Source organism: Taeniopygia guttata, chromosome 3 (genome assembly GCF_048771995.1).
Source record: "Taeniopygia guttata chromosome 3, bTaeGut7.mat, whole genome shotgun sequence".
Lineage (NCBI taxonomy): Eukaryota > Metazoa > Chordata > Aves > Passeriformes > Estrildidae > Taeniopygia > Taeniopygia guttata.
In genome coordinates, this window is record NC_133027.1 from 44427134 (window position 1) to 44450352 (window position 23219).

Here is a 23219-nt window from a genome sequence, read left to right on the forward strand (position 1 = left end):
CTCTCTGTTTACCTTTCTTCCCTGATTTCAGGATTTTACTTGGAGTAATTTTGGCAAGTTTTGGTCCTTTTCACTGCCCCTCATTTAATCTTAGTCCATTTGGTTGTAGTCACTCCATTTCCAAATTTTCTGGGTTTATTCAATTGCACTATTTTTGCTCATATCTCTTTTCCAGAGTGTTTGTTGGGCTTTGTTGTCCGATTTCAAGATTTCAATCCCTTTCCTAAAAGCAACAACCAAGCAGCCTTCCCTGGACTGTTCTGCTAGAAGTGTCTGCTCTTTCCACTACCTAAAACTGGTATTCTCCTCATGTTTCAGCCACAGACTGTCTCAGAATTTAAACCGACATTTATACAACATGTGCACAAACAGAACCAAAAAGGAAATGAAGCTAATAAGTTCATGTCTAAAGCTTAGTCCAGAAGAAAATTACTGTGGTAACATGGTCCACGGATTTCTCTTTCACTCCTCCACAGAAGTTATGTATGCTTTAAATTAAAATAAATAAAATCTGAAAAACAAAAAACACCCCAGCAATAAATAATTCTATATAGATTTTTGACATGAGATTCTAACTATCATAATTTTGTCAGTTAACCTCATAAGCTCAATTTACTCCCTTGTGCATTTTTTTATGTCCATCCATACACTTTGACAATGACTCCACAAATACTAATTCCATGACAATTTAAATTATAGAAAGATTAATAAAATCCTGGTAGAAAAAAGAATAGTCTGCCCATAGGAACATACAAATTTGCCACATTCCGATTCTGGTTAAAATATTAAAATTTAATTAATACCTTTTGAACATACAGTTATATCAAGGAAAGAGTAAAGGCATTCAAACAATGGTTATAGATCTTAAGCAATATTTACAAATTCTAAACTGCAAGTTGACTATAAAGTCAGAATTACTTTAAATATTTAGTAGAATATAGTGTAAATTCTAATATAAACTAGATAAACTCAATCTGTTGGTTTTTTCCGGTCATAACAGTCTAATCTTTACATATTATATACATTAGAATACTAAAAAGTTATAAAATTTTCTTTCTGTTTCTTTCTGCAAAGAAATGGAAAATACATCAGCTCTATCTTACTGTACAATATTCCAATGGAACTTTCTGTAGTGGTCTGCAAAAATAAATGGCACTTTCACATGCAACAAGGCATAAAGTACAACTCTTTTCATTTGCAGTATTCCATCCGAGTGCAAAGTAAACTGCAATGCAAATGTCATTTAACCATATAGTTGGAAATCAACTGTAAACTGTGTAAAGAGATTCTGACAAACTTTCTCAGATTGAAATAATAATGAAAAGCATGTAAACTGATTTCCATACAGATCTGTAATTTAAAAAATGAAAATACAGCACACTGAGAAGTTTGTTATGATGGTATCAGAGCTACCTTGACAACACAATAATGGAAAGCTGATGGTGCTGTTCTGAAGCCCAACCCTGCCAATGGGCTGCAGCATTGAAGACGCTTTTCTATTGACAGTTTCCAAAATTATTTCTGCCACTCAAAATTGCACATTAACAGTCAGATGGGTTTTCTAGACTTCATTATGCCATTGTGTAACCATAGCTTCCACAGTGCAATGCCACAAGAAGCCTGTCTTTCAGGATTTCTTTACTTGGGTACTCAGGTAACTTCAGCATGTTGATACTGGAAAGAAAAAAAAATAAGGACACCACAGTTCAAAAAAAAACTCAGTAGTAAAGATTTCTGATTAAAAACTTTGAAGAGATCACATGTATGGAAGAAAACAAGCCTGTGCAGACTTATAGTAACAGTGACCATTTGAATATGTTGTAGGAAATCATTATAACTTCAGTAAGTTATAATACAGTAATTAAACTTTAATATTCCTTTATTAATTTCACTAACTTTAATTAGACAAATTTGAGATGCAAACATGATGTAACATCATATGGGATAAACCCACCACTTTCATGTTGGAGAGTGAATACTGAAGAAACTGTTTAAATCATTTTTGACCTTTTAATATTCTAAAGAACTATACTTTTGACTGACATGAAAAAGCCTTGGTTTTGAGATATTTTTATGAGAATAGTTAACATACCATGTGCTTGATGTTGGTAAAAGATTTGCAGTATATGGCACAGCAGCAATAGTAAAATTTTGCAATCCACTGCCACCCATTATATGGGCAAAGCCACCATGAGGCACCCTGGAACTGAGAAAATGTACAGAAATTAGAGCACTGAAAAAATGTTATAAGGCAAAAAAATGTAATCTTTAGACAGAAAATATCTCTTACTTAGGATCATTTGACAGTTACTAATATTTTTACTAAAGTAAAAGTACTTTTTACTTTTTCTTACTGATATCAAAATTCTCATTGTTTAGAACTTTTAATTACAAGACTGAGTAGCACATTAGTCTACTGACAATAGGCACTGTATTGTTTGACTGACATTTAAGATAATTCTGCCTGCAAGAAGTACACATTTCTATAACCAGCTTTTGGAGAAGAATGTTCATAGAATCAGAATATTCTGAGCTGAAAACGACCTACAAGGACTGAAATCTGACTCCTAACTCTGCAGGGAACACATACCATGTGCCTGAGAGAATTGTCCAAACCCTTCTTGAACTCTGTCAGGCTGGTGTTGTGACTACTTCCCTAGGGAACCTGTTCTAGTGCCCAACCACCATCTGAGGGAAGAGCCTTTCCCTAAAATCCAACCTAAACCTCCCTGACACAGCTTCACATCATTCCCTGGGGTCCTGTCTCTGGTCACCAGAGAAGAGATCAGTGTCTGCTGCTCCACTTCCCCTCCTGAGGAAGCTGTAGGTTTCCAAGGTCTCCTCTCAGTCTCCTCCAAACTGAACAGACCAAGTGTCCTCAGCTGCTCCTCATAAAGCTTCCCCTCAAGGCCCTTCACCATTTTCATGACCTCTTTGGATGCTTTCTAACAGATTTATATCCTTCTTATATTGTGGCATTATCTCAGTTAAGAGATAATCTCATGTTTGTACATGTCTATTTATGTTTAAAGTTTAAGCTACATCACAAAACATTTTATTCTCTGATTACTATCTGTGGGACAAATGACAAAAGTGCCCTTGACATGTCTGTTCATTTACTACTTCAAACCAAATATTTCAAGTAACTAATAAAACCATTACATCAGTCACACTATAGCCCAGTGACAAACTATGGCAAAACTAGAACACGCTAAAAAATCACTAGCATCTTCAGGAATGCAATCTCACTTAATCATATTAGTCTTTTTTTTCCCTTTACCAACATATTATTCAAAGATTACTCCAGGTGTAAATGCACAATAGCTCACTGCTCAGACTCCCTCTCTTTCATTAGAAACTAACTAATAGAATAAAATTCAGATATTCAGATATTTTCATAATATCAACTTAAGCGGATATACACTGGAGGATAACATCTTGCTAGCACAGCCCTTGCATCCAAAAAACCCTCAACTTCCACCCCAAACACCGCTATAATGAAAGGATAAAGGAAGTTGAATGCATTAGGAACAATGCCACCAGCACCATGATTTTGGCTCACATTCCAATATAGCCCTGCCTCCCCTGCAAGGACTTTTTTTTCTCCCCTCTGATAAACATCTCACATTCAAATCAATAATAAAACTGCTGAAAATTTCTTTCAGTCCACTATTACCTAAAAGTTTTTTCAATGTAACTTATTATAATACTTTCCACATAACAGGTCAAAATAATAAAGCATGGTCAATGCTTTGAACATTTAAAAGGAAGAGACTGAGCCTCCAATAATGAGTTTTCTCTCCAAGCAAAACCCAGCCAATATAGTAAAGAAAACCTTACAAATAGGTGCAAGAAATATCACAATAGCTGTGTGCAAGAGCAACAATACAATTTCATAGCTTTGGAAATTTCTACATTTAAATCTGAATCATAACTTTTCTACCTAGTTTTCCACTGACAATTTTTGCATACAATTGCTTGGAATGAAAGCATGGTAGAAGAGACTCTAAGCTTGTTTCCTTAAGTTTTCTTATTTTTATATGACAGTAGACACACATATCGTTCATATTTCACAGCTATGCTGAATTTTGCTTAGAGCAGCATAAGCATGTTGCTCCACAAAAACTACAGTCCCCAAAGAAGTTCTATACAATCTTTGCAGCTGTAGAATTCAAATAAAGTAGAATTTATCATTTGGAATCTATCAAGCTGTCAACACTTCCTTCCAACTGTTAACTAAAAACCCCATCAGAAGTTCCCAGAAGAGAATTAACAATAAATTAGCCAAATAGTATTATAAGTACCAAACAGATCAAGAGGAGGAAAAATAAGAAAAGCTTGTAGAATTGGCAGTATCACCTCAAGCAGCTGTTAGCTGAGAAAGAATAAATGGCATCATAAAACTTTCAGATCCCCAACATGAGCCACAAAAACATTTAAGCTTTTTGAGTGTGCTAAGACCTCCAAATATGTTCAAATGCTCATGACAATTACTTTATTATTAAAAGATGTCTCAAAATTGGTATTAATGACAAATGCAATGTTATCTCCACTGAAACTACCAAAGCAAGACTTCATAAGAGAAAAAGAGAAAGAGACGTAAAAATGGGGGAAGAATACAAAACAAAACATTTAAGAAATATTTAGAGATGTCAGAGAAACACTGAAGACATAATCATAAATCTATTTTATTTAATTCACTAGATTAATCTCATAGTCTTTGATTGGAAAGAAGGAATAGTTCCACTTCACACAAGCACAAAAAATCAAGTAAGTGAATGTACAGAAGAGATTAAAGGGAAATGGAGGAAAAAAATTTTTGAATGTACCCTGCCAACCAGTACCCACAGAAACAAATTCTTCACTAAGGCCAGAAAAACACCATAGTTTGAAATCAGGTATACTTTTAATGTAAAATTTTACTTAAGATATCAGCCAACTACTGTACTAGGCTCACAGAAAAGTCAGCATCTAAATCTTCCTTTTAAAAGAAAGTAGGACTGTCTGGGGACTTATGTGCAAAAATGCCAGCTGCATATCACTATTCAAGGTAACTTTCAAAAGTGAAATATTTATGGAAAAATACATCTATTGCATTTTAAACAGTGAAGAAAAAACAAAGGGTTCCTCCTAGGTGATACAGGAAAAAAAATCCTAAGAAGATTGTTTTTAAATTCTACACCAGAGTTAAGTCACACCAAAAATTTCTTTCCTATTAATGAGAAAATGGGTAAGAACAAGACAGTATGTGATTTGTGACCAAAACGAATGATGCTGATGTATGTATTTAATCAGACAGTGTAAGTGTTTACTTGATAGAAAGCATCTCTTAGAATCCAGTAGATTATCCCAAATGTCATGAAAATACTGAATGCCACTTCTGTATCATTTGGAATGTTTTAAGAAGCATTTGAAACATGACCTTACATTTTAAAGATCCTTATATGCTGTCTAGATTTAGAAATGGACTAGTCCACTAAAAATGAAAGACTAGCAGTTGGCATGCCACACATGTGCAGTTACAACTTCAGGAATCATTGCTGCAGAGGACAAAAAGATCAATGTGCATACAACTAGCTTCTTAAATCATCCATGATCCCTAAAACCAAGGAAATTCATAATAAATCAAGTGAAACTAACAGAATTTGGAGACCAGGCCATTTGATGATACATCCATGGCTGCAAAATTCCTTAATATAAAAGGTAGTTTTGATGATCTTAATTTGTATTTTATGTTTGCTTAACCACAAAACTTATACACAAAAGGTCAACTACTCTACTAATCCTAAATATTAAGGGAACATAAAACCAAGAAGATACTGTGATCTCTGCCTGCTACCAGGAAAAGACTGGATTGCACAACTCAGGTGTCACATTTATGTCCATGGATTTCACTTTGTGAAATGTCTGTGCCCACAAGCTCAGCAACTCACCCAGCTCGCAGGGGGACTTATTGCTAAAATGTTCCCTCACTGCCCCCAAACCATCAGGGAAATAAAAGTGGCTTTCCCTAGAGAACAAATAGAATTTAGGACAGAAAACCTTCATAAAGCAGACAGTCTTCCATAGGGTTACATCTTTACTTATCTTGACACACTGCACTAATGTTAAATTCAACTCAGCTTGAGGAGAAGGCTATTCTGTGTACACTGACTGAAGTGATACCTACTTATCTCATGTATCACAGCCTCAGCTGATTGCTAGAAAAGCCAAGAATCACATAAACATGCAACAGGAAAAAATAATATAAAGCTATTTAAATTCACTATGGCCTTGTCAAGAACAGCCTGGACAGCAACAAAGGCCTCTTGCAAAGTGGTCAAGTATAATAAATACATAATCAATCATTTTGCAGGCAACAGAGACAGCAGAAGTATTAACACACACTCTGTCTACTTCCATCAACATATAGAACAACCAGTATACAAAACAGTTTCTAGATGATATTTTATGGTCTCTCAAGCCTCTTGTCTTATTTCAGAGTATCTAGACAATGTATTTGTTCTTACAGAGGAGTCTCTCACCTGCCAGTAACAAACTGTAATAGTAATACCCTCTCTTCCTGAGTTAGTTCTTCCACCACGTCCCAGAACCACTAAATGACAAAAAAAAGTTAGTTTGTATTTTCCATTAAATATTTGTAGTACTTGAAAATTGACAAAAAAAAGTTAGTTTGTATTTTCCATTAAATATTTGTAGTACTTGAAAATATACTGATAAAAATAAATGGAATATATTTAAGTTTGCTACTTAAATTGTGGAGTTTTTTGTACCAAATTCATACATAATTAACGTAATGTACAAATAGAGTATTAAAAAACCTCCACAAATTTCAGCCAAAATAAGCTCCCACAAACACAGAGTGACAACAACAAACCCACATTTTTTTGATTAAATAGCCTACATTATCTAAAAAAAAACAAGAAACAAAAAACCAACCAAACAAATATATTTACCTGAATAACTTGGTCTCCTCTCTCATAGCCACTGGTATATTCTGTATTTTTTAACCAGTCATTCACATCAATTTCTGGCATACCAGACAACAAAAGCTCCTTCAGGAAAAGCAAAAAGATTGTGATTAGTCCTCCTGACTAACCACCTATTTCAAGAGTTTATGTTATTTTAAGAAACAATATTTTAAGAAGTAGAAAGTTTACGGCGCTGTTTCAGTTTATTGCAACCTTATGGAACTCATGACTAAATTTTAATACAGGAAGATTCTTGAATTCAGATAACTTCACATGATTTGTTTAATTTAAGTATGCCCTAGCAAGAGAGAAAAATTATTGCCAAAGAACCTAAGAGAAAAAACCTCTGAGTCTCACCATGGCTTCAGAGAAAATTTGAGATGTGTTGGTTACAGACGATCAAACCACCAACAAATATTTACTGGAATTTGACTCTGTGGCTCAGAAAAAGTAAAGACAATAGACAGCATTGCCTTACTCTTATAGGATTTCTGTCCTCCTCAAGGAAAATATGCAAAGACTTAAAGGCCACAACATGCTGATTCCATACTGAAATTACAATTTAAGGTATTTACTGCCATGTGAAGTTTCAGGAAGATGGAATCCTGAGTAACTAGAAAAGGCAGGAATACACATAATAAGATCCTCACTGATAGATGCCCAGGAAACAAAGCCAATGTGAAAGCTACAAAATCTTTATTTTGTGGTTACTGAGCTTTACTTCTACATCATTTCCACTGCTGATTAAATATGCTGAACAAAGCATTTAAAAATACCTAGGCATTTAAGCTTACCAGTTCATATTCATCAAAAAGTTGGATCAAAGATGGTGGAATGAACATATGGAAGCCTTGTAAAAAGGCATTTATCTGAGGCTGAATGGCTCTTGTCATTCTGAGCTCTGTCACAAGCTGGACATACTCAGCCTGCAACATAGCAAACAATATTTAGATAGACTCCAGCAAAACCACACAGTGCTCAAACAAACTCAAATACACAAATGCAGTCCTCAATGCATTACAAATCTCTTCTACTGTAAGGTAGTACAAGTTCCTTTGCATTTTTCACATGGAAGCAACCCAAAATAAGCCCCTTCTGCTCTTCCGCCTTCCTTCCTAAGACAATTCCTAAACCAAAGTCTTTGAATTGTTAAATAAACCAGTCAAAAAACAGGGACTCAGACCAGGATAAAGAAAGTAAACAAAAACATGACAAATTTGTCATGCCCACATCTAATACCACTTCCATTAAGCTCAATTAAGGGCATAAAAACACCAATGTTTGTAAGCAAAAATACTCTATTTAAGCAAACTGACATTACTCAGGAAATGGAGCTAACTTCTGAAGGAATATTTGTGAGACAAAAAGCTTCCTTGCTTTCCCCTTCACCCCATCTCTAGAAGCCAAAATAATACATAATAAAGCCTGCAGAGTTTATTAGTCTTAATAAGAATTTCAATTTTTTTAAGAAACTATTGAAAAATCACCTTAGTTTTAAAAAAGAAAAACACCAGAAAACAACTTACATCATAGCCAGGGAATAGACTATAACATGTTTTAGAGATCTGGGGGCTCCATTCTCTTTGAAAGAAAAGGAATCCACCAGAACTTTGCTTTTGTTAAGAACACAGAAGCCTAGAAGGCATTAATGGAAGAAGGCTTTTAGAAGGAGACAAGTCCCTTTTAGAAGTGGCTAAATTAAAATTCTATAAACATGTCTCATCTACCCTGACCAAATTACACAAGTTTAATAAAGTTTCCTTACTCAAGAAAATAGTTTTCTACTTGAAAACAAAATTTATTCCTAGATTATTTAGGTACTCTGTTTAAAGAAATGTTTTGACTTCACAATCATGACTTTTAATAAGAAAATCATGAAATGTATCTCCCAATTAAACCATCTCAAACTATCAGCTTCCTTCAAGAGAACAATCTCACAAAAATACTACTTTGATTTTTAATTTTAAAACATTTCAACCTAACCTTTTATATTCTGAACCTGCACAAAAGCAACCAAGCATTTTTTCTTTCCTCCCTTTCAGAAAAAGAGAATGAAGCATAAAACATTTCAAAGCAGGATACTTTTTTACTTTGGGGAGCCAAAGGAGATTAACTACACTTGACAAAAGTCAGTCTGTGAATACAGAAGAAATCAGAAATTTTTGCAATACCAGGATTCAAAATAATGTTAACACTGGTTGTTTTCAATAATCAGAAATGCTTGTTTTACATCTCTTAAACTGTTTTTATGTAAATTAGGCTACCCAGAAAAACAGGGCTGAGGAAAGAAAAATGCACAACCTTATTTTGAAAAAAAAAACATTTAAAAAATTACTTATTTTATGCATGACAAAAATACTACATGGAACACTTTAATTATGAGAGAAAGCAGTTGCTGTAGTTTAGGTGCAACAAGAAATGTTTAAAATAGCCTGGAACAGCCAAGCTTCCTTGGCTATCAGCACTGGCACATGATGAAAGACCTGTAGCACAGAATTTACATAATACAACTCAGTAAAACAACCTGGGCAATTTGTTTTGCTTCCTGTGCACTTCATTTACATTTTTTCCCCTCTGAAACCTTAGAAGCACATTACTAAACAGAAATATATCATTTCAGATCTACATATGCATTCCTACATAGTACATAAAGTTATGATTCAGGCTTCTTTAAGGAAGGGAGATTTGATTGAACACACATTAGATGGGCATCACAAATATAATAACAAAATCTAGTTTGAGTGAGGGATTGTTCTGTATTTTACTCTGAGGTAAATAAAGCAGAGATCATGCTTCCTTGATTTCACAATCCCACATACTGTGAGACAAGGATCAATGGTTATGATGATTTTCAGATTCAGAGAGCAGGTCCATTTTAAAACTGTCTGGAAAAAAATATTTTACTGCAAAATAGAATGGCCAGCTCACAGACAGGTTCTGGGAGAACTGAGAAAGCCACAGGATTGTGGAAATCTGCACCATTCTTTAATATAACATAAAGTCAAACCTTGACTATGCTTGATTTTATTTTTTTCCTAAAAAGTAGAAAGAGGCTAAATGATACACAGCAAAAAGCAAAGATAAATTCAGGACAAAGCCTGACTTTTCCCTTTGAAGTCTCTCCATTACCATGACAAAAGGCCTTTGAACCAAGCTACAACTGTATTTTAGCTGGGCTACATGGACACAGCAGTTGCAAGGCATGAATATTTGCATCATCTAATTGTCCCATAACCATTCACCTATTACACAGTTGATATAAAAAAAAGAAAATTACCCCATTCAAAGCAAATAACACTTTACAAATAGCTCTTACTAGTAGTGCATTTAGTCTGTTTCAGTTTTCAATGAGCGAAGGGGACTGTTTGGGTGTTTCTGTGCAGGGAGGAGCAAGGGTGTGTTTTATTCTGTTTTTGGCATGGGGGATTTTTTGTGTTTGTTGTTTAGGTTTTTTAAGGGATAAAGATTCATTCATAATTTAATTTTAACAAGTAATCTGCTAGTGTGCATACACAGCAAATTCTTTTAGAAGTTGAATTTTTTCTCCCACAGGTATAATAAATACAATGAGTTTTAAAGACTGATCTATTATTCCTCGGGTAAAGGCAGAAAAAAATAAGATACCACTTGCAGGAGAAAAAGAGATTTTTGTTTATAACGTAGACACATTCCTATTTAAAATGATAGAACAGCTAAGCTAAAACAGACTGCAAAACTATGTTACATTAAATGAACTGGGAAAAAGTTTCCCAAAACCACTAGAATACACATCTTCAATTTTCAACAACTTGGTCATTGTCAACAACTTCTCCAGTGAACAAAGCTGTGCCATCTTACAGATGTTTTTTGACTTCTCATTTTGCAACTTCAAATTCAAAAAATGCATTAATATTAATAGTTTAAAAGCTACCACCTGAGCACCTCTTTCTTACCACCTTTCAAATTAAAGCTACACCAACTCTAGTTCCCTCCTGCCATGCTGATAAAGGCTTGATGAAATAGAATGGAGGCACCTCCTCTACACATTTTCAATCACCCTTTTTAGACTCTGCTCCAGCTCTAAAATTAAGAGAGCAAATAAAACTGCTAATGGGTAGTACCCTTATGTGGCCAAACTTCTAATTTTATGCTAGCTGAAAACAGGGTTTAAATACTTGTTATGAAACTACAATTTAAGTTAAATACATCTTTTTTATATAATGAGAAACTAAGACTGACCAGATACAGGAATCAACATTCTTGCTTTCTCCAACAGATAATAAAGAAATTAAGCATCCACTACCTTCACAATTAGACTTCTTTTGCCATCTGTATTCTTTCACAAATGACTGTATTGCAGGAATCAGTGCAGAATCAGGCTAAAAACATGTATTCCTGCTATTGGAATGACACTCTGCCTTAATGAAAATGAGGATTAAGGCTACAAGAATCCAGTGCCCATTGCTCCAACACAAACTGCAATGTCCTTGCAACAAAGGCTGACACCAAGCGGCTGCTCCCCAGTGCAGCATCTGCTGCACCACTCCTGAAGCCAAATGCTTACTGAGGCACAGTAAGAACAGGCTTGGCCAGCCCAACATGAATAAAAAGCATAACACAAAGCAGACATCTGGACCAAGAGTCAATGTTATAAAAAACTACAGGTCTACTCATGACACTCCTGCAGTTACTCAGAACTGTTTAGTCAATAACTGCAGGATTCAATTAGACTTGTGATTATCATAATTTCTAGACGATCTTCAAAATCTGGCTGTGTTTGCCCGTATTTCTTTTTTTGAATTAATGCTGCAGAGGAATCGGGAGCTTTTCAACCTGCTACTAATAAAGTAAATTTAAAAAGTAGGTTATTTTCATACACATTAAAAATCTTCCTGCAGACTTTTACTCTGTCCATTATCTGCATTTAATTAGAGCAATACAGTGCGCTACAGACCCGCCTAGCAGGTAGCACACTTTGCAACATTACCTATTTTATGTTTACCAATTGCTGCTGTTCTACTTCCTTGGTATATATACCCAAGACTTAACTTTAGGAATATTTGTAACTTTTAAAATAAATCTTTCTTTTAAATTGATCCTATTTTCCTTCACAGTTCTGTCAGAAAGAAGAACCTCTAATCTCAACTCTTTTAAAAATGTTTAGTACTATTTCTGTAACATGCTAACAGAAAAAGAGGAAAAAGTGTTGGCAACTGCAATTTTTTTGTATTTTCTCCAAAGCAGGTATACCATTCATCCTCCCAGTTATTCAGAAAGTCATTCCAACGGCTTGTACTATACTACCATCTTCTGAATAAACTGTATACTCACCTTGTTTTCCTGTGTAACAAGTATACTCGCACCCCCCGGCTTCAATGGTACTTCTTCCATTGCTCCAAACACATCAGTCTCAACAGAGAAGGTCAGCTCTAAACCCAGATCACTGATATCATTATCTAAAATCCACTGCAAGTTCTTTGCATACTCCGGATCAATAGATGCTACATCCTGATAATTTACAGGTATGCCTAGGAAAAGAAACAAACAAAGAAACAAAACTGCTCAAATAAATAGAAAAAGCAAAAAGGGGTTCTGACTTAATACGTGGTAGAAGATTGCCCTCTAGAGAGAAATGAGAATAATGCACTAATAGAATAGAGAGAAAAAGGGATGCACTGTTGCTAACTACAGCAGAACTGTGCACACTGCATTTTTAAAATACTCCAGAATCAAGTTTCCTCCGTGTTTTTCCTTTTTATGAAGCATATGACATACCACTTAGGCAAAACCAATTTGCATCATTTTAGTTCACTAATGGATTTCAGTAAAAGCATCTACTCATTCTGAACATCAAACGTTAAATGCTTCCTGCAAAGTCTTAATGTTTTCTACCTAAATTTTAGAAATGCAAATACCGTATTTCTCTATAACAGTATCTTTTCCCACAGATTTTTTTTAGGGGGTGAGGGGGGTGACAACCTTCCTGTACCTAGAAAACTCTATTACTCTTCAGTGTTCTTCTTTTTAATCATATTTGAAATAAGATATATTATACAGTTAAAAATTATTGTTATAGGAAGTTTATATTTCAAACTGAACTTACAAGTCATTTAGAAACAATAATAGGAGAGTTGCTAGCAGTCTGACTTTTATCCAGGTACAGAAAGTGCCTATTTACAACCCCCTGTTTAGGCATGGCACTCAAGCACGTTTGAGCAAATGGGCCCAGAACAAAGTGTCCCTAGTTTATGCAAGAAAGCTACCCTCTTCACAAGAAAGCTGACCTTGATTATTTTAACTCTGGCATGATAGATACTTCAACACTACCAAGACAGATACAATATCTGGGAAAAGGGGAAGGGAGTGAGGGTAGCAGGAGGTTTAGAGAAAAGCAAGTTATTGGGAAGTACTGTCCTTGCTTCACCATCTTCCATGCACCATGCAGTGTCATAAGGGTGCCCATTAGTAGAAGCCTTAGCACACTATGGATTGTGGATGCAGTACCCCAGAGAAACACAAAATTCAAAGGTTAGCAGCCACTGCAAAATATCCAAGAGTAAAAAAAGTTATAGTATTTCCCTGGAAGAGCTGACAAGCGCTGAAATGGTGTCCACACAGATGTAAAGCACTGTTTTTCAAATAAAATCAAGCAACACCAGTTAAAGAGAGGGATAACTTACTAATTAAATATCACTGCCACTTCTCTCAAATTAAAAAAAACCTACCAGCCATCTAGTAGTTTCCAGAGGACTTTCGCTAACTTGCAAGCATATGTGCATTTGACACATGAAACATGGAAATAATTATGCCTCTGAGTGATATAAGCAATATGGGGGAAAAGAAGACTGAAAAGTAGGAATCAGAGACTCCTTTATAGAAGGAACCAACAAGTGTTATGACGAAAGTACACTCACAGTCAGCATGGTGTGAGACCAAAGCACTAAGCTCAGTCATTTGGTTTACCAATGAATAGACTCAAGCAGGCAGTTATTAAAAAATTCCTTCAGATTTATCATGAAAAATTTGAGTCCCACAAAATACTATATATCTTTCTCCTGTATACCCTTGAGGCCCCTGAGTTTGAAGAGAAATCTATCTCAGCATAATTGTGAAAAGCAGGTATGTTCTGTGCAACACACAACTTCAAAGAGATACTACAGGTAAGTTCTGAGACAAGCTTATTAATTATTCAAGGATTTAAGGCCTCCAGTTCAAAATACACTGACCCAGAAATTAATTTTCACTTTTGTTTATGCCATTTCAAGGACTATTTTCTATTATAGAGTGGAATGTAAGAGTAGATAGAACAGTTAAGAGTTTATCTGCTATCTGTCTTTGTAAGCTGAAGGTGGAAGTTAACAGGAAAGTAACCGTATCTGTAAAGAAATACAAAGTAACTGGAAAACAGCACCAGAGAAACCATCTGCTCCTCCCCTGTTTAAGCAGAAGGCTGATAGTTAAGAAGTGTGAGAAAAGTAAACGTAAGATCTCGTACTATCTTCTAACTGTATTTCTCCCTGTGCTACATTTGGAACAGAGTGCAGCCTTAATAAACATGCAGACCTATGGAACATTGTTTGGTTTCACAGCACATACACATAAAAAAAATCATGCACACTTCATATCTAATACCTAGTTGTGTGTTAGCTGAGTCATCACATAAAGTTAATGATCTTTCCTCACCTACCAGATATTGTTGCAGGAAGATCTCAACTCACCACAGTGGAAAAAGGTAATGCACCCAACCTGAGTCTCAAAGAAATGCATGAATATTTGTTCATACAGGTTTCAGCTTCTAATTAAGTCACTTCCACATCATGTCTATTGACTAAAAAGAGGAGCTCCTCTCTGAAAGAGATTCACAGTGTTCCTCACATACAGAAGGGCTTAACACACAACTGGTGATTTCAGTGCCATCAACAGATGGATATACTTTCACTACAGAAAACAAGGCTCTCAGTGCAAGGTGAAAAACCAAAGGAATGGAAACAGTCACAGACTGCATGAGATTTCACACTCCTTTACTTAAGGCCTGACAAGAAGCTGAAGGGAATTTCTATGTCTATAATCAGATAACTTGTATTTGACATGAACAAGAGCTAGCAAAAATACAACAAATCTGCTCAGGAGCACCCACTGCTGCACAACTCTGATTCCCTAAACAAGAAGATAGGAGATGTGCAAAATTTATGGAAAAGGCCTTGGAAAAGTTTAAGTAAATCACAGTGACTGAAGCAGAAAAAGCAACTACTTTGCAAAGTGGAGGTGTAACTTTTCCAGTTCTTTGTCTCTGATAAGTAAAAAGAAGTGATAAAGAATTGTGAACATTTTGACCTTAAACAAGTTTAATGTGTATAAACCTCTAGAAAGTTCCAGGATGCCTGTAAAATAGAATGTTGGAATGACAAGACCTTACTAAGACCAGTTAGACCTTATTAACAACGACTAATGACTGCTGCTGGGTTTGCAATAGTTATCCTAGCAAAGTGAAAAAAAAAAAGAAAAAAAGTAAGCAATAGGTTATCTTGTCAATTCAGAAACCAACATTCAAACATATCATCAGAAGCCAAAACCAGTAAGGAACCCAAAATTATTAGCAGTCATTTCCAAAAGAGGTGACATGAACAACACTTCACTACTCTCAAGGTAACACTGAACAGCAGAAAAATAAGATTTTCTTTTTTGTGAATATATCACAAGGAAATTAGCCTGTGAGTGTCATTCATAGCAACGAAAGCAGTGTGGCCAGCAGATCAAAGGCAATGATTCTGCCCCTCTACCTCACACTCATGAGACCCCATCTGGAGTACTGCAGCCAGCTCTGGGGCCCTAACATAAGGACATAGACCTGTCAGAGCAAGTCCAGACGAGATGATCACATGGCTGGAGCACCTCTCCTATGAAGGCTGAAGGCTGAGACAGTTGGACTTGTTTCAGCCTGGAGAAGAGAAAGCTCCAGGGAGACCTTCAAGCATCCTTCCAGCACTAGAAGGTGGCCTACAAAAGAGTTGGAGAGGGACTTTTTACTCAGGCAAGCAGTGGCAAGACAAGGGGGAAATGGTTTAAATCTGAAAGACAGTAAGTTAGATTAGATATTAAGAATTTCTTTACTGTGGGGGTGATGAAGCACTGGAACAGGTTGCCCAGAGAAGCTGTGGATGCCCCATTCCTGGTGGTGTTCAAAGACCAAGCTGTACAGGGCTTTGAGCAACCTGGTTGAGAGGAAGGTGTCCCTGCCCAAGGTATCTAATATCCCATCAAACCCAAATCATTCATGATTCTTCTACTTACTCTTGATGTCAGAGGCCAAGGCTTAAATCAGCACCAAACTTTGCCATGCAATGATAGCTCTACTTTAAAACCATTTTCCTGTGTGAAGATTGGTGACTAGGGGAGCCTGAGGAAGCAATGCCAACATGGTGCTGCTGCAGACTGGCTGTACTCCACTGGCTCTTGCCCAGCAGTCACTCTCACAGAAAGCAGTACTGAGGGAGAGGAATAAAATATGCTACTCTGTGAAGATCTTGATAAAGATGACTGAGCCTGCACCTTCAATGAACTGCAAGTGATCTCTGAACACTTGCAGGGAAGATAAACAGCAAGCCTGAAGTTAAGAGTTGATCTGTTCTGGACTCGGCAAACATCACAGGAAGACTGTAGGTAGATAAAACGATTACAGAAACCCATCAAGCTGTCTTATACTTCCAAAGATTAGTGATTGAACACCAAGGAAATTCTGCATGCAACAGCAAATAAATTGATGTACTTGGAGGAGGAACAAGAATGCACAGGGAATCACATCTTCTTTCAAGGAAAGCTTTTCATGACAATGCAGAAGAAGGGCAATCTTGTTCAGCAATCAAGAAGCACAAAGGTTCTTAAAGAAGAGCAGAGAAGAGCCCTAGATCACAGATACCACCAGCTAAGAGAGGTTATCCTACTAAAAAAGTTACATTTCTATAAAAACGTCTGTCCAATTCTCTTGAATACTACAGTAAAAGAATATTAATTAATTTCTCTCACTAAGGAGACAGGATGAACCTGCATTAGTTCTGAAACCCTGTTTTGGGAAATACGTAGTATTTGCTGGAGTAGGTAGACAGAGAGGTTTCCAACAGCAAGGCTTCACCTTTTTAAAAACCATTGCACAGGTGAAGAATTTGAGACATGATCAAGAATGCCTAATAGATTTTTCCCAGAGTTCACAAATACTCTCAACTTTGTCTATCTTAAGTTAACCAGGGAACAATTATTTTCATTTCTCAAGAATGACACTATGCAGAAGAGTAAATGAATATCACAATTGTGGTACAAAGAATTGCTGTGACTCTGATGTACATAAAAGACTAGCAAGACATTAAATTCCAAGGCTTTTTCACTTTTAACACACACACAAAAGTAAAAAAGGAAAAGGTTTACTACTCAGCCAACTGTTATGACTAATAAGCAGGATTTTAATAAAACCATACCAAGAATATGTTTGTAGAATGACCTTGTGAAGTAGATGTTCACCAGCTGCCTGTGATTCAGAGCCAGCCCCAGGATCTGGCCTGCAAAACGGAAGTAGTTCAAATGATCTGGATTTACAGAAGAGTTGCTGTTCGGCTGGAAAGTTGTTCCTACAAAACAAAAATATTATCATGTTCCATTATTTTTTTTAATTAATCTTTTACTTATCAAACACATTAAGCATCTGGAAACACTGCAAGAGTTTTATTTTGGGATTTTGAAAGTCTGTTTGGGATTTTTGTTTACACAAAAAAGATGTCAGAAAGGAATGTCTTAGAATGTAATGACATCTTACTACAATGATACTGCTTAGCCACTCTCCAAAGCACTGCTATAAAATAATTATAATCAACAAAAAGGTAATTACCAACTGCTAAAGATGGTCCTCCATCTTACTATATTGCTATATGCATGTTTTACTCACACTAATGTGCTTTGCTTCTGTCAAATTGCGAACATGCTCAAAGGAAGGACAAGAATATATCTATTTCCCCTCATATGTCTCCAGCCAGATGCAGGCAGGAGACAGTCCAATTCTAGCCTCCTTGGAGAAGACTACTTTAAAAGGCAGACCCAAACCTCTCCTTTTAGCTTTCATGAAATAATCTGTGCCTCTACACAGATTTTTTTGCATTATAAAAATGCTTTTATAAAAAATTACACCCTAAACTTAGGGGGGAAAAAATAAAAAGAGAGGGCAGAGACATACCATCAGCTGACTGGGTAAATAAGGCATAATCTGGGTTAACTATTTCACTGGATAAGATATCAAACCATTCACGCACCACACCCTGTCCCTGCATGTCAAGAGAATAAAACATATTAGTACACAAAACTTTCACTCAATAGTTATGCTGAGTAACCATATATTTCTTTTAAAGTAATTTTAAAGTAGGCTTTAGCTCAAAACCTCACTTATAAATGACAATTAGTATTTCCATATGAAAATGCCATAAAAGAAAACCATGCACTTTTACCCACCATGCCTTCTTCTCCATGAAATCTCACAGCAATCCCCTGCTTTAATTTTGCACAGTTTGCTTTAGACACAACTTCACAGCTACTCCTAAAAATAGAATCTAAATACAAAATACCAATTAATTTTTTCATTTTCATTTATTGTCTTTCAAAGACACACTAAGTCAATTATTTAGAACACAATACCTCTGTGAACCAACAGTATGTCATTTTCATTGACAGGCCTGTGCACCATGTCTGAATCTGGCTGCCCGGCATGCAGATGTTCATAGAACCATTCACAGCGATCTTTAAATGGCTACAAAACAAAGTGCAAACCACATTATACACGTGCATTCTCCTGAATAATTCCTCTCTCATAAGTAAACAGTTATGCATAATTCTCAATTAATTTTTGAGATATGCAGATTTACCCCAATATGCTATACAGAATTTTGGGAAGAAGAAAGGACTAGACATGTGCTTGAGTGCTTGCAAAAAGACTGGAGTACCAGCTATCCAGAAATAGCTATTTACGTTTTCCACAGAAGAGAAAAACAGCACAAAGCTTCTTACAGGTTAGGGGAGAGCATGAAGGAACTTAGATAAGAAATAAGCCACTGGCTTCTATAAAACTACTGATAATCAACCATCAACCACATCTGAGTACAGAAGCACAAGCAATACAAACCAGCCCTATTTGCAGTGAGGTTCACTGGCAAAGTAAAACAGCCCAAAGGAACCAAAAACCTTAGAAAGCAGTTGCTAGGTGAGAAGGTTCTAAGTTGTTTGACTCAGTGTTTATGTCAACATTTGCAGCTCTTTTGAGACAGATATGACACAAGCATGGCCTTTCTCATCCCCTGCACTACACAGCACATACATGAGTTGATCTAACAAGCCCGGTATCAGTTCTCAGGGTCTCCTCATTATTCATAGGCAGTGAGTTTCAAAAACACACATTTCAATGCAAGATCAATAAACAATACACATACACCATGGCCCAGAAACAAAACTGGATTAATAAAAGCAATTTATCTTTAGAAATAAAAGCACAGTATGGTTCACAACTTAGGAAATAAAGCTGTTGGAACAGGCAACAAGATGACATTATGTTTCATTAAAGGAGCAGCCACTAACTATGACCAAATCAAATAATAGTGATGTATTTATCCTCTGGTTTGTCTCAAAACATAAGTCATTTAGGGGAAAGTAAAGCATTTTAAAGTTCGATCTATTAGATGTGCACAAGTAGATTTACAAACAGAAATTTCACTCTTTACCTGAAAGTTGGAATTGTAAGACACATCCAATATTGGTTATCTCAAATGGACTCACCCATGTTTTTTAGAGAATTATGGATACAGAAATCTGGCTGCCATGTCTAATATGATCTTTCCACATTACAGATTCAGAAGCCACTGAGGCCATGTTTAGTTCTTTCATCCTCCCCAAATGGAAATCTTTAAATATTTTTTTAAAACACCCTTTTTATATTCACAGAAGTTGTAATTAAGCACCTCCTGATATTTACCTGAGCTTTTATGATGTGCATAAATCTGGACATTAGTTCAGGACACTCCAGAAGAAAATGAAAGTGATCAAAAATTATTTTGGGATTTCTGAAAGAAAAATAGGTTAGAAGCCTGTTAAAAGACTTAATAATAATGCTTCATGATGCAAAAAGTCTACATACAGAAAAAGTGCAATTAATCATATAGACAAGTTTCAAGAGATTCTTCTATTTTATTACTTTTTCTTAACTCTTGTTTCCAAACAACTTATACTACCTCATCTGTTAAACATTAGAAGGGAGGATTAGAAGCAGCTCCCCACACAGAAAGAAGGTTGTAAACCTGGCCGTCCCAGAGAAATTCTGGAAATAGTCAACTGTACTAAGATGGTTTAGACTCTTAAGTCGTCACACATTTGAGGAAGAATGAAAGTTTTCATCTACCTTAAAATGCAAGGCCTCATTTGGAACAAATATAAGGAAAGAATCCATTTATCAAATTATTCTGTTGTTCTGTTAAATAGATTTTGTTCAGAAATCTTACAAATAGATCACTTAAATATGCAGAAGAGTTCATTTAAGTCTGAGCTCTGAATCATTAATCTACACTATTGAGTGCAGCAAGACTATTAAATTGCATATTGCTCATATATCACAGCAACAATCTAAAAATACAACTCAGCAAGAAGAAAAAAATGAATTATTGCCAGGGAGGAACAGAGAGGCAGATTACAGGGTCCATATTTGTTGAAGCTTACCGGTTAACAAAACACTTAAGGACATCATCATGCTTACAAACAAATTCTATAAAACGAGGTGATGTCATCCTGTTCAAAAATCATAAGATGTTTTTGGTTAGTGCAATTGAAACTAATTTGAATTACATAAATTGTTGGGTTTTTTTTAAATAAATACTACACAAATAGAAACTGATGCTGTTTAACTAGTCATCATGAAACTAAATATTCAACAGCATTAAGATCTCATAACGAGAAACAGAAATTTCAGAATTCTAACAGAAAAGGCAAAAATTTCAATAACCAATTATCTTCCAGAACATCCACAGAGAACTATGCCCCAAACAAATATTACTGTCAATTGAAAATACTGGCCAATTTGAAAGCTTTTATTCAACTCAGTTTGGCAGAGAAAGAATGATGATTAGGAATAAGAGCTGACATGTAATAGGACCCTTGCTGCTAGATTCCTCAGGGAGCTTGTGATACCATCATAGTTGTCTAATCTTCTAGTCATGAGGGCCAAAGTCATAAATATAATCCATAACAATCTTGGAGAGACTAGAACCTCAGTTCTAGTCTCTCAAGTGGTCACACTTGTTTCCTTTTTAAACCAGACCTCAATGATATTAGGCTTACCTAAGCTGAAATGCATGTTCCACACAAAATTACATGTTTGTCAACCTGGGACAGGATTCCAAGTGAGCATTACTTTGAGACTGAACTCTCCTTGTTATATATAATATAGTCAAATAAGTTTTGCCCCAGCCATCATTTTCATACACAAAGATAACTCACTTTTTTTTTCTCTTCTGAGCTTACAGCTCTTCTTGTTGGATAATCACATTAAATTCAGGGTTAATTTCACATTAAGAACCAACAGCAAATACAGCTAATCTTTAAAATACCAAAATCCTACTAGTACATGATTACAAAGACCCATTAGACATTCAATACAAAATGTGTCTCAGTGCAGCTATATTCCGAGGCAGCAGCACTATGGAAAACTTGCAGTGCTGTTTGGTGCCCTTAGAACCATAAAAAAAAAAACATTCAAATAACTGAACTAGTGAAAGCATTAAACAGCATAGCTTTGACTGTCACTAATACAATGTGGGCAGTATCAACATTCTTCCAAGAAAGTATGTATGGTTTTAAAATGGTAATAGTTTGGGTAAGAAAAATGAATCAACTCCTTACCCCTGAGGCATCTGACAGGAGCAGCACATATAGAAGGCTTGAATGACAGCACTTAGCCTGTTTGCTGTCATGGAGACAACATCCTGACAATCAGCACAAGCTTCCTGCTTCCCAGCAACATCATATGTTTTTAACTCGACAGCATCAGTGGACAGCTCTTTTCTTCCCTCAGCTCCTGCAGTGGCAAAAGAAGGTGCAGAAGTAGCATCTTGGTGATCTGGTCCTTTTTGCTTCAATAAAATAGAAGTAATGTTGGCAGAGTCCCTTTTGTTTTTCATCAGCTCTGTGGCTATCAGAACAAGCCATTCATCCAGAGAATGCCAGAGCAGTTCCAGCGGCTGCAATAAACACATGAAAAAAACAGACAAAAAGAAACATGTTGACATCAGATAATATTAATAACGTGATAATTCTCTTAAGGCAAATAAATATCATGCACATTTTAAAGCTTTAAATGATCCTTTAAAGGTCAGATTAGAGATAAAAGGCCAATACTCATAAAAAATTCTGCACTTGTAGCCAAACAGTACAAAGACACAATTTCATATAGAAGGAAAATCAAGCAGCAGATGGAAGAAGGATAAACTCATTTAATAGAACTACAGAAGTATAGAATTGAACTATATGACAGAGTTTGGCTTCAAAGAGCACTCTACTGCCTAACCACTGCAGTCAAGCAGGGAAACAGGAATACACAGGTTGAGTTTCTAGAGTAAGAGTGTGCCAGTTCTTTAGGAAGAACCTGGTCAAAGGAGCTTCCTCTACCAAGAAGATGGAGGAAATCCCAGACAACACCACACAGATTCACGTTCATGTCTATTAAGAATGTGCTTTATGCTCATACAGCTCATTTTGATGGTAGCTCAGATGTTTCAGTGTAAGGGTCACTAACATCTAGCTTTACAAAATAGAAACAAGTATCAGCAGAATACCATATCAAATTATAAGGCTAAAAATTTTATTTTACTTTAACATAGACACGCTTTTTTTACTATCACCTGCTAAAACTCAATATAATTGACATCCAGTACAATTCCCTCATTACACATTTACTCTGTGCTGCAGGCCTACTACGGAAGACAAAAAGGGACAAGACCTGCTGCTTTTTTATGAGTATAAAAAAAATCCACAAAGGCTAACTGTGTTTTCCCTTAATGGTGTTTAGGGCTTGTTTCACAAGCCCACAGTCTAGTGAGCATAGGGATATAAATCCTACGGGGAGGTCACGGACTCAAGTACTTAACAGCATTCCAAAAGTAAGAGTGAACTTCTAAATTGATTCCTTTTTCCATATATTACTGTTACATCAACATTTTTCTCCAGTGAAAATACTCAAAGACTTAGCAAACACTG

The 23219-nt window shown here is 35.9% G+C and overlaps 1 protein-coding gene across 5 annotated transcripts in view; it reads right to left on the reverse strand.

Annotated features, from left to right (window-relative positions):
- Positions 1-771: 771 nt before the first annotated feature.
- Positions 772-23219, reverse strand: part of HACE1 (HECT domain and ankyrin repeat containing E3 ubiquitin protein ligase 1) — a 47639-nt gene continuing 25191 nt past the window's right edge. For 4 of the 5 annotated variants that reach the window (XM_072926731.1, XM_072926733.1, XM_072926732.1 and 1 more), the window contains 13 exons: positions 21867-22204; positions 20688-20756; positions 19951-20038; positions 18624-18735; positions 18441-18538; positions 18169-18256; positions 17420-17569; positions 12282-12478; positions 7766-7897; positions 6957-7055; positions 6525-6595; positions 2093-2206; positions 772-1674 (listed from right to left, as the gene is read on the reverse strand). In XM_072926731.1, coding sequence (XP_072782832.1) covers positions 1572-1674; positions 2093-2206; positions 6525-6595; positions 6957-7055; positions 7766-7897; positions 12282-12478; positions 17420-17569; positions 18169-18256; positions 18441-18538; positions 18624-18735; positions 19951-20038; positions 20688-20756; positions 21867-22204 — 1659 coding nt within the window. In that variant the 3' untranslated portion in view covers positions 772-1571. Of the gene's footprint in view, positions 1675-2092; positions 2207-5933; positions 6011-6524; positions 6596-6956; positions 7056-7765; positions 7898-12281; positions 12479-17419; positions 17570-18168; positions 18257-18440; positions 18539-18623; positions 18736-19950; positions 20039-20687; positions 20757-21866; positions 22205-23219 lie in introns of all 5 variants that reach the window. The other variant, XR_012055002.1, reaches the window with a different exon arrangement.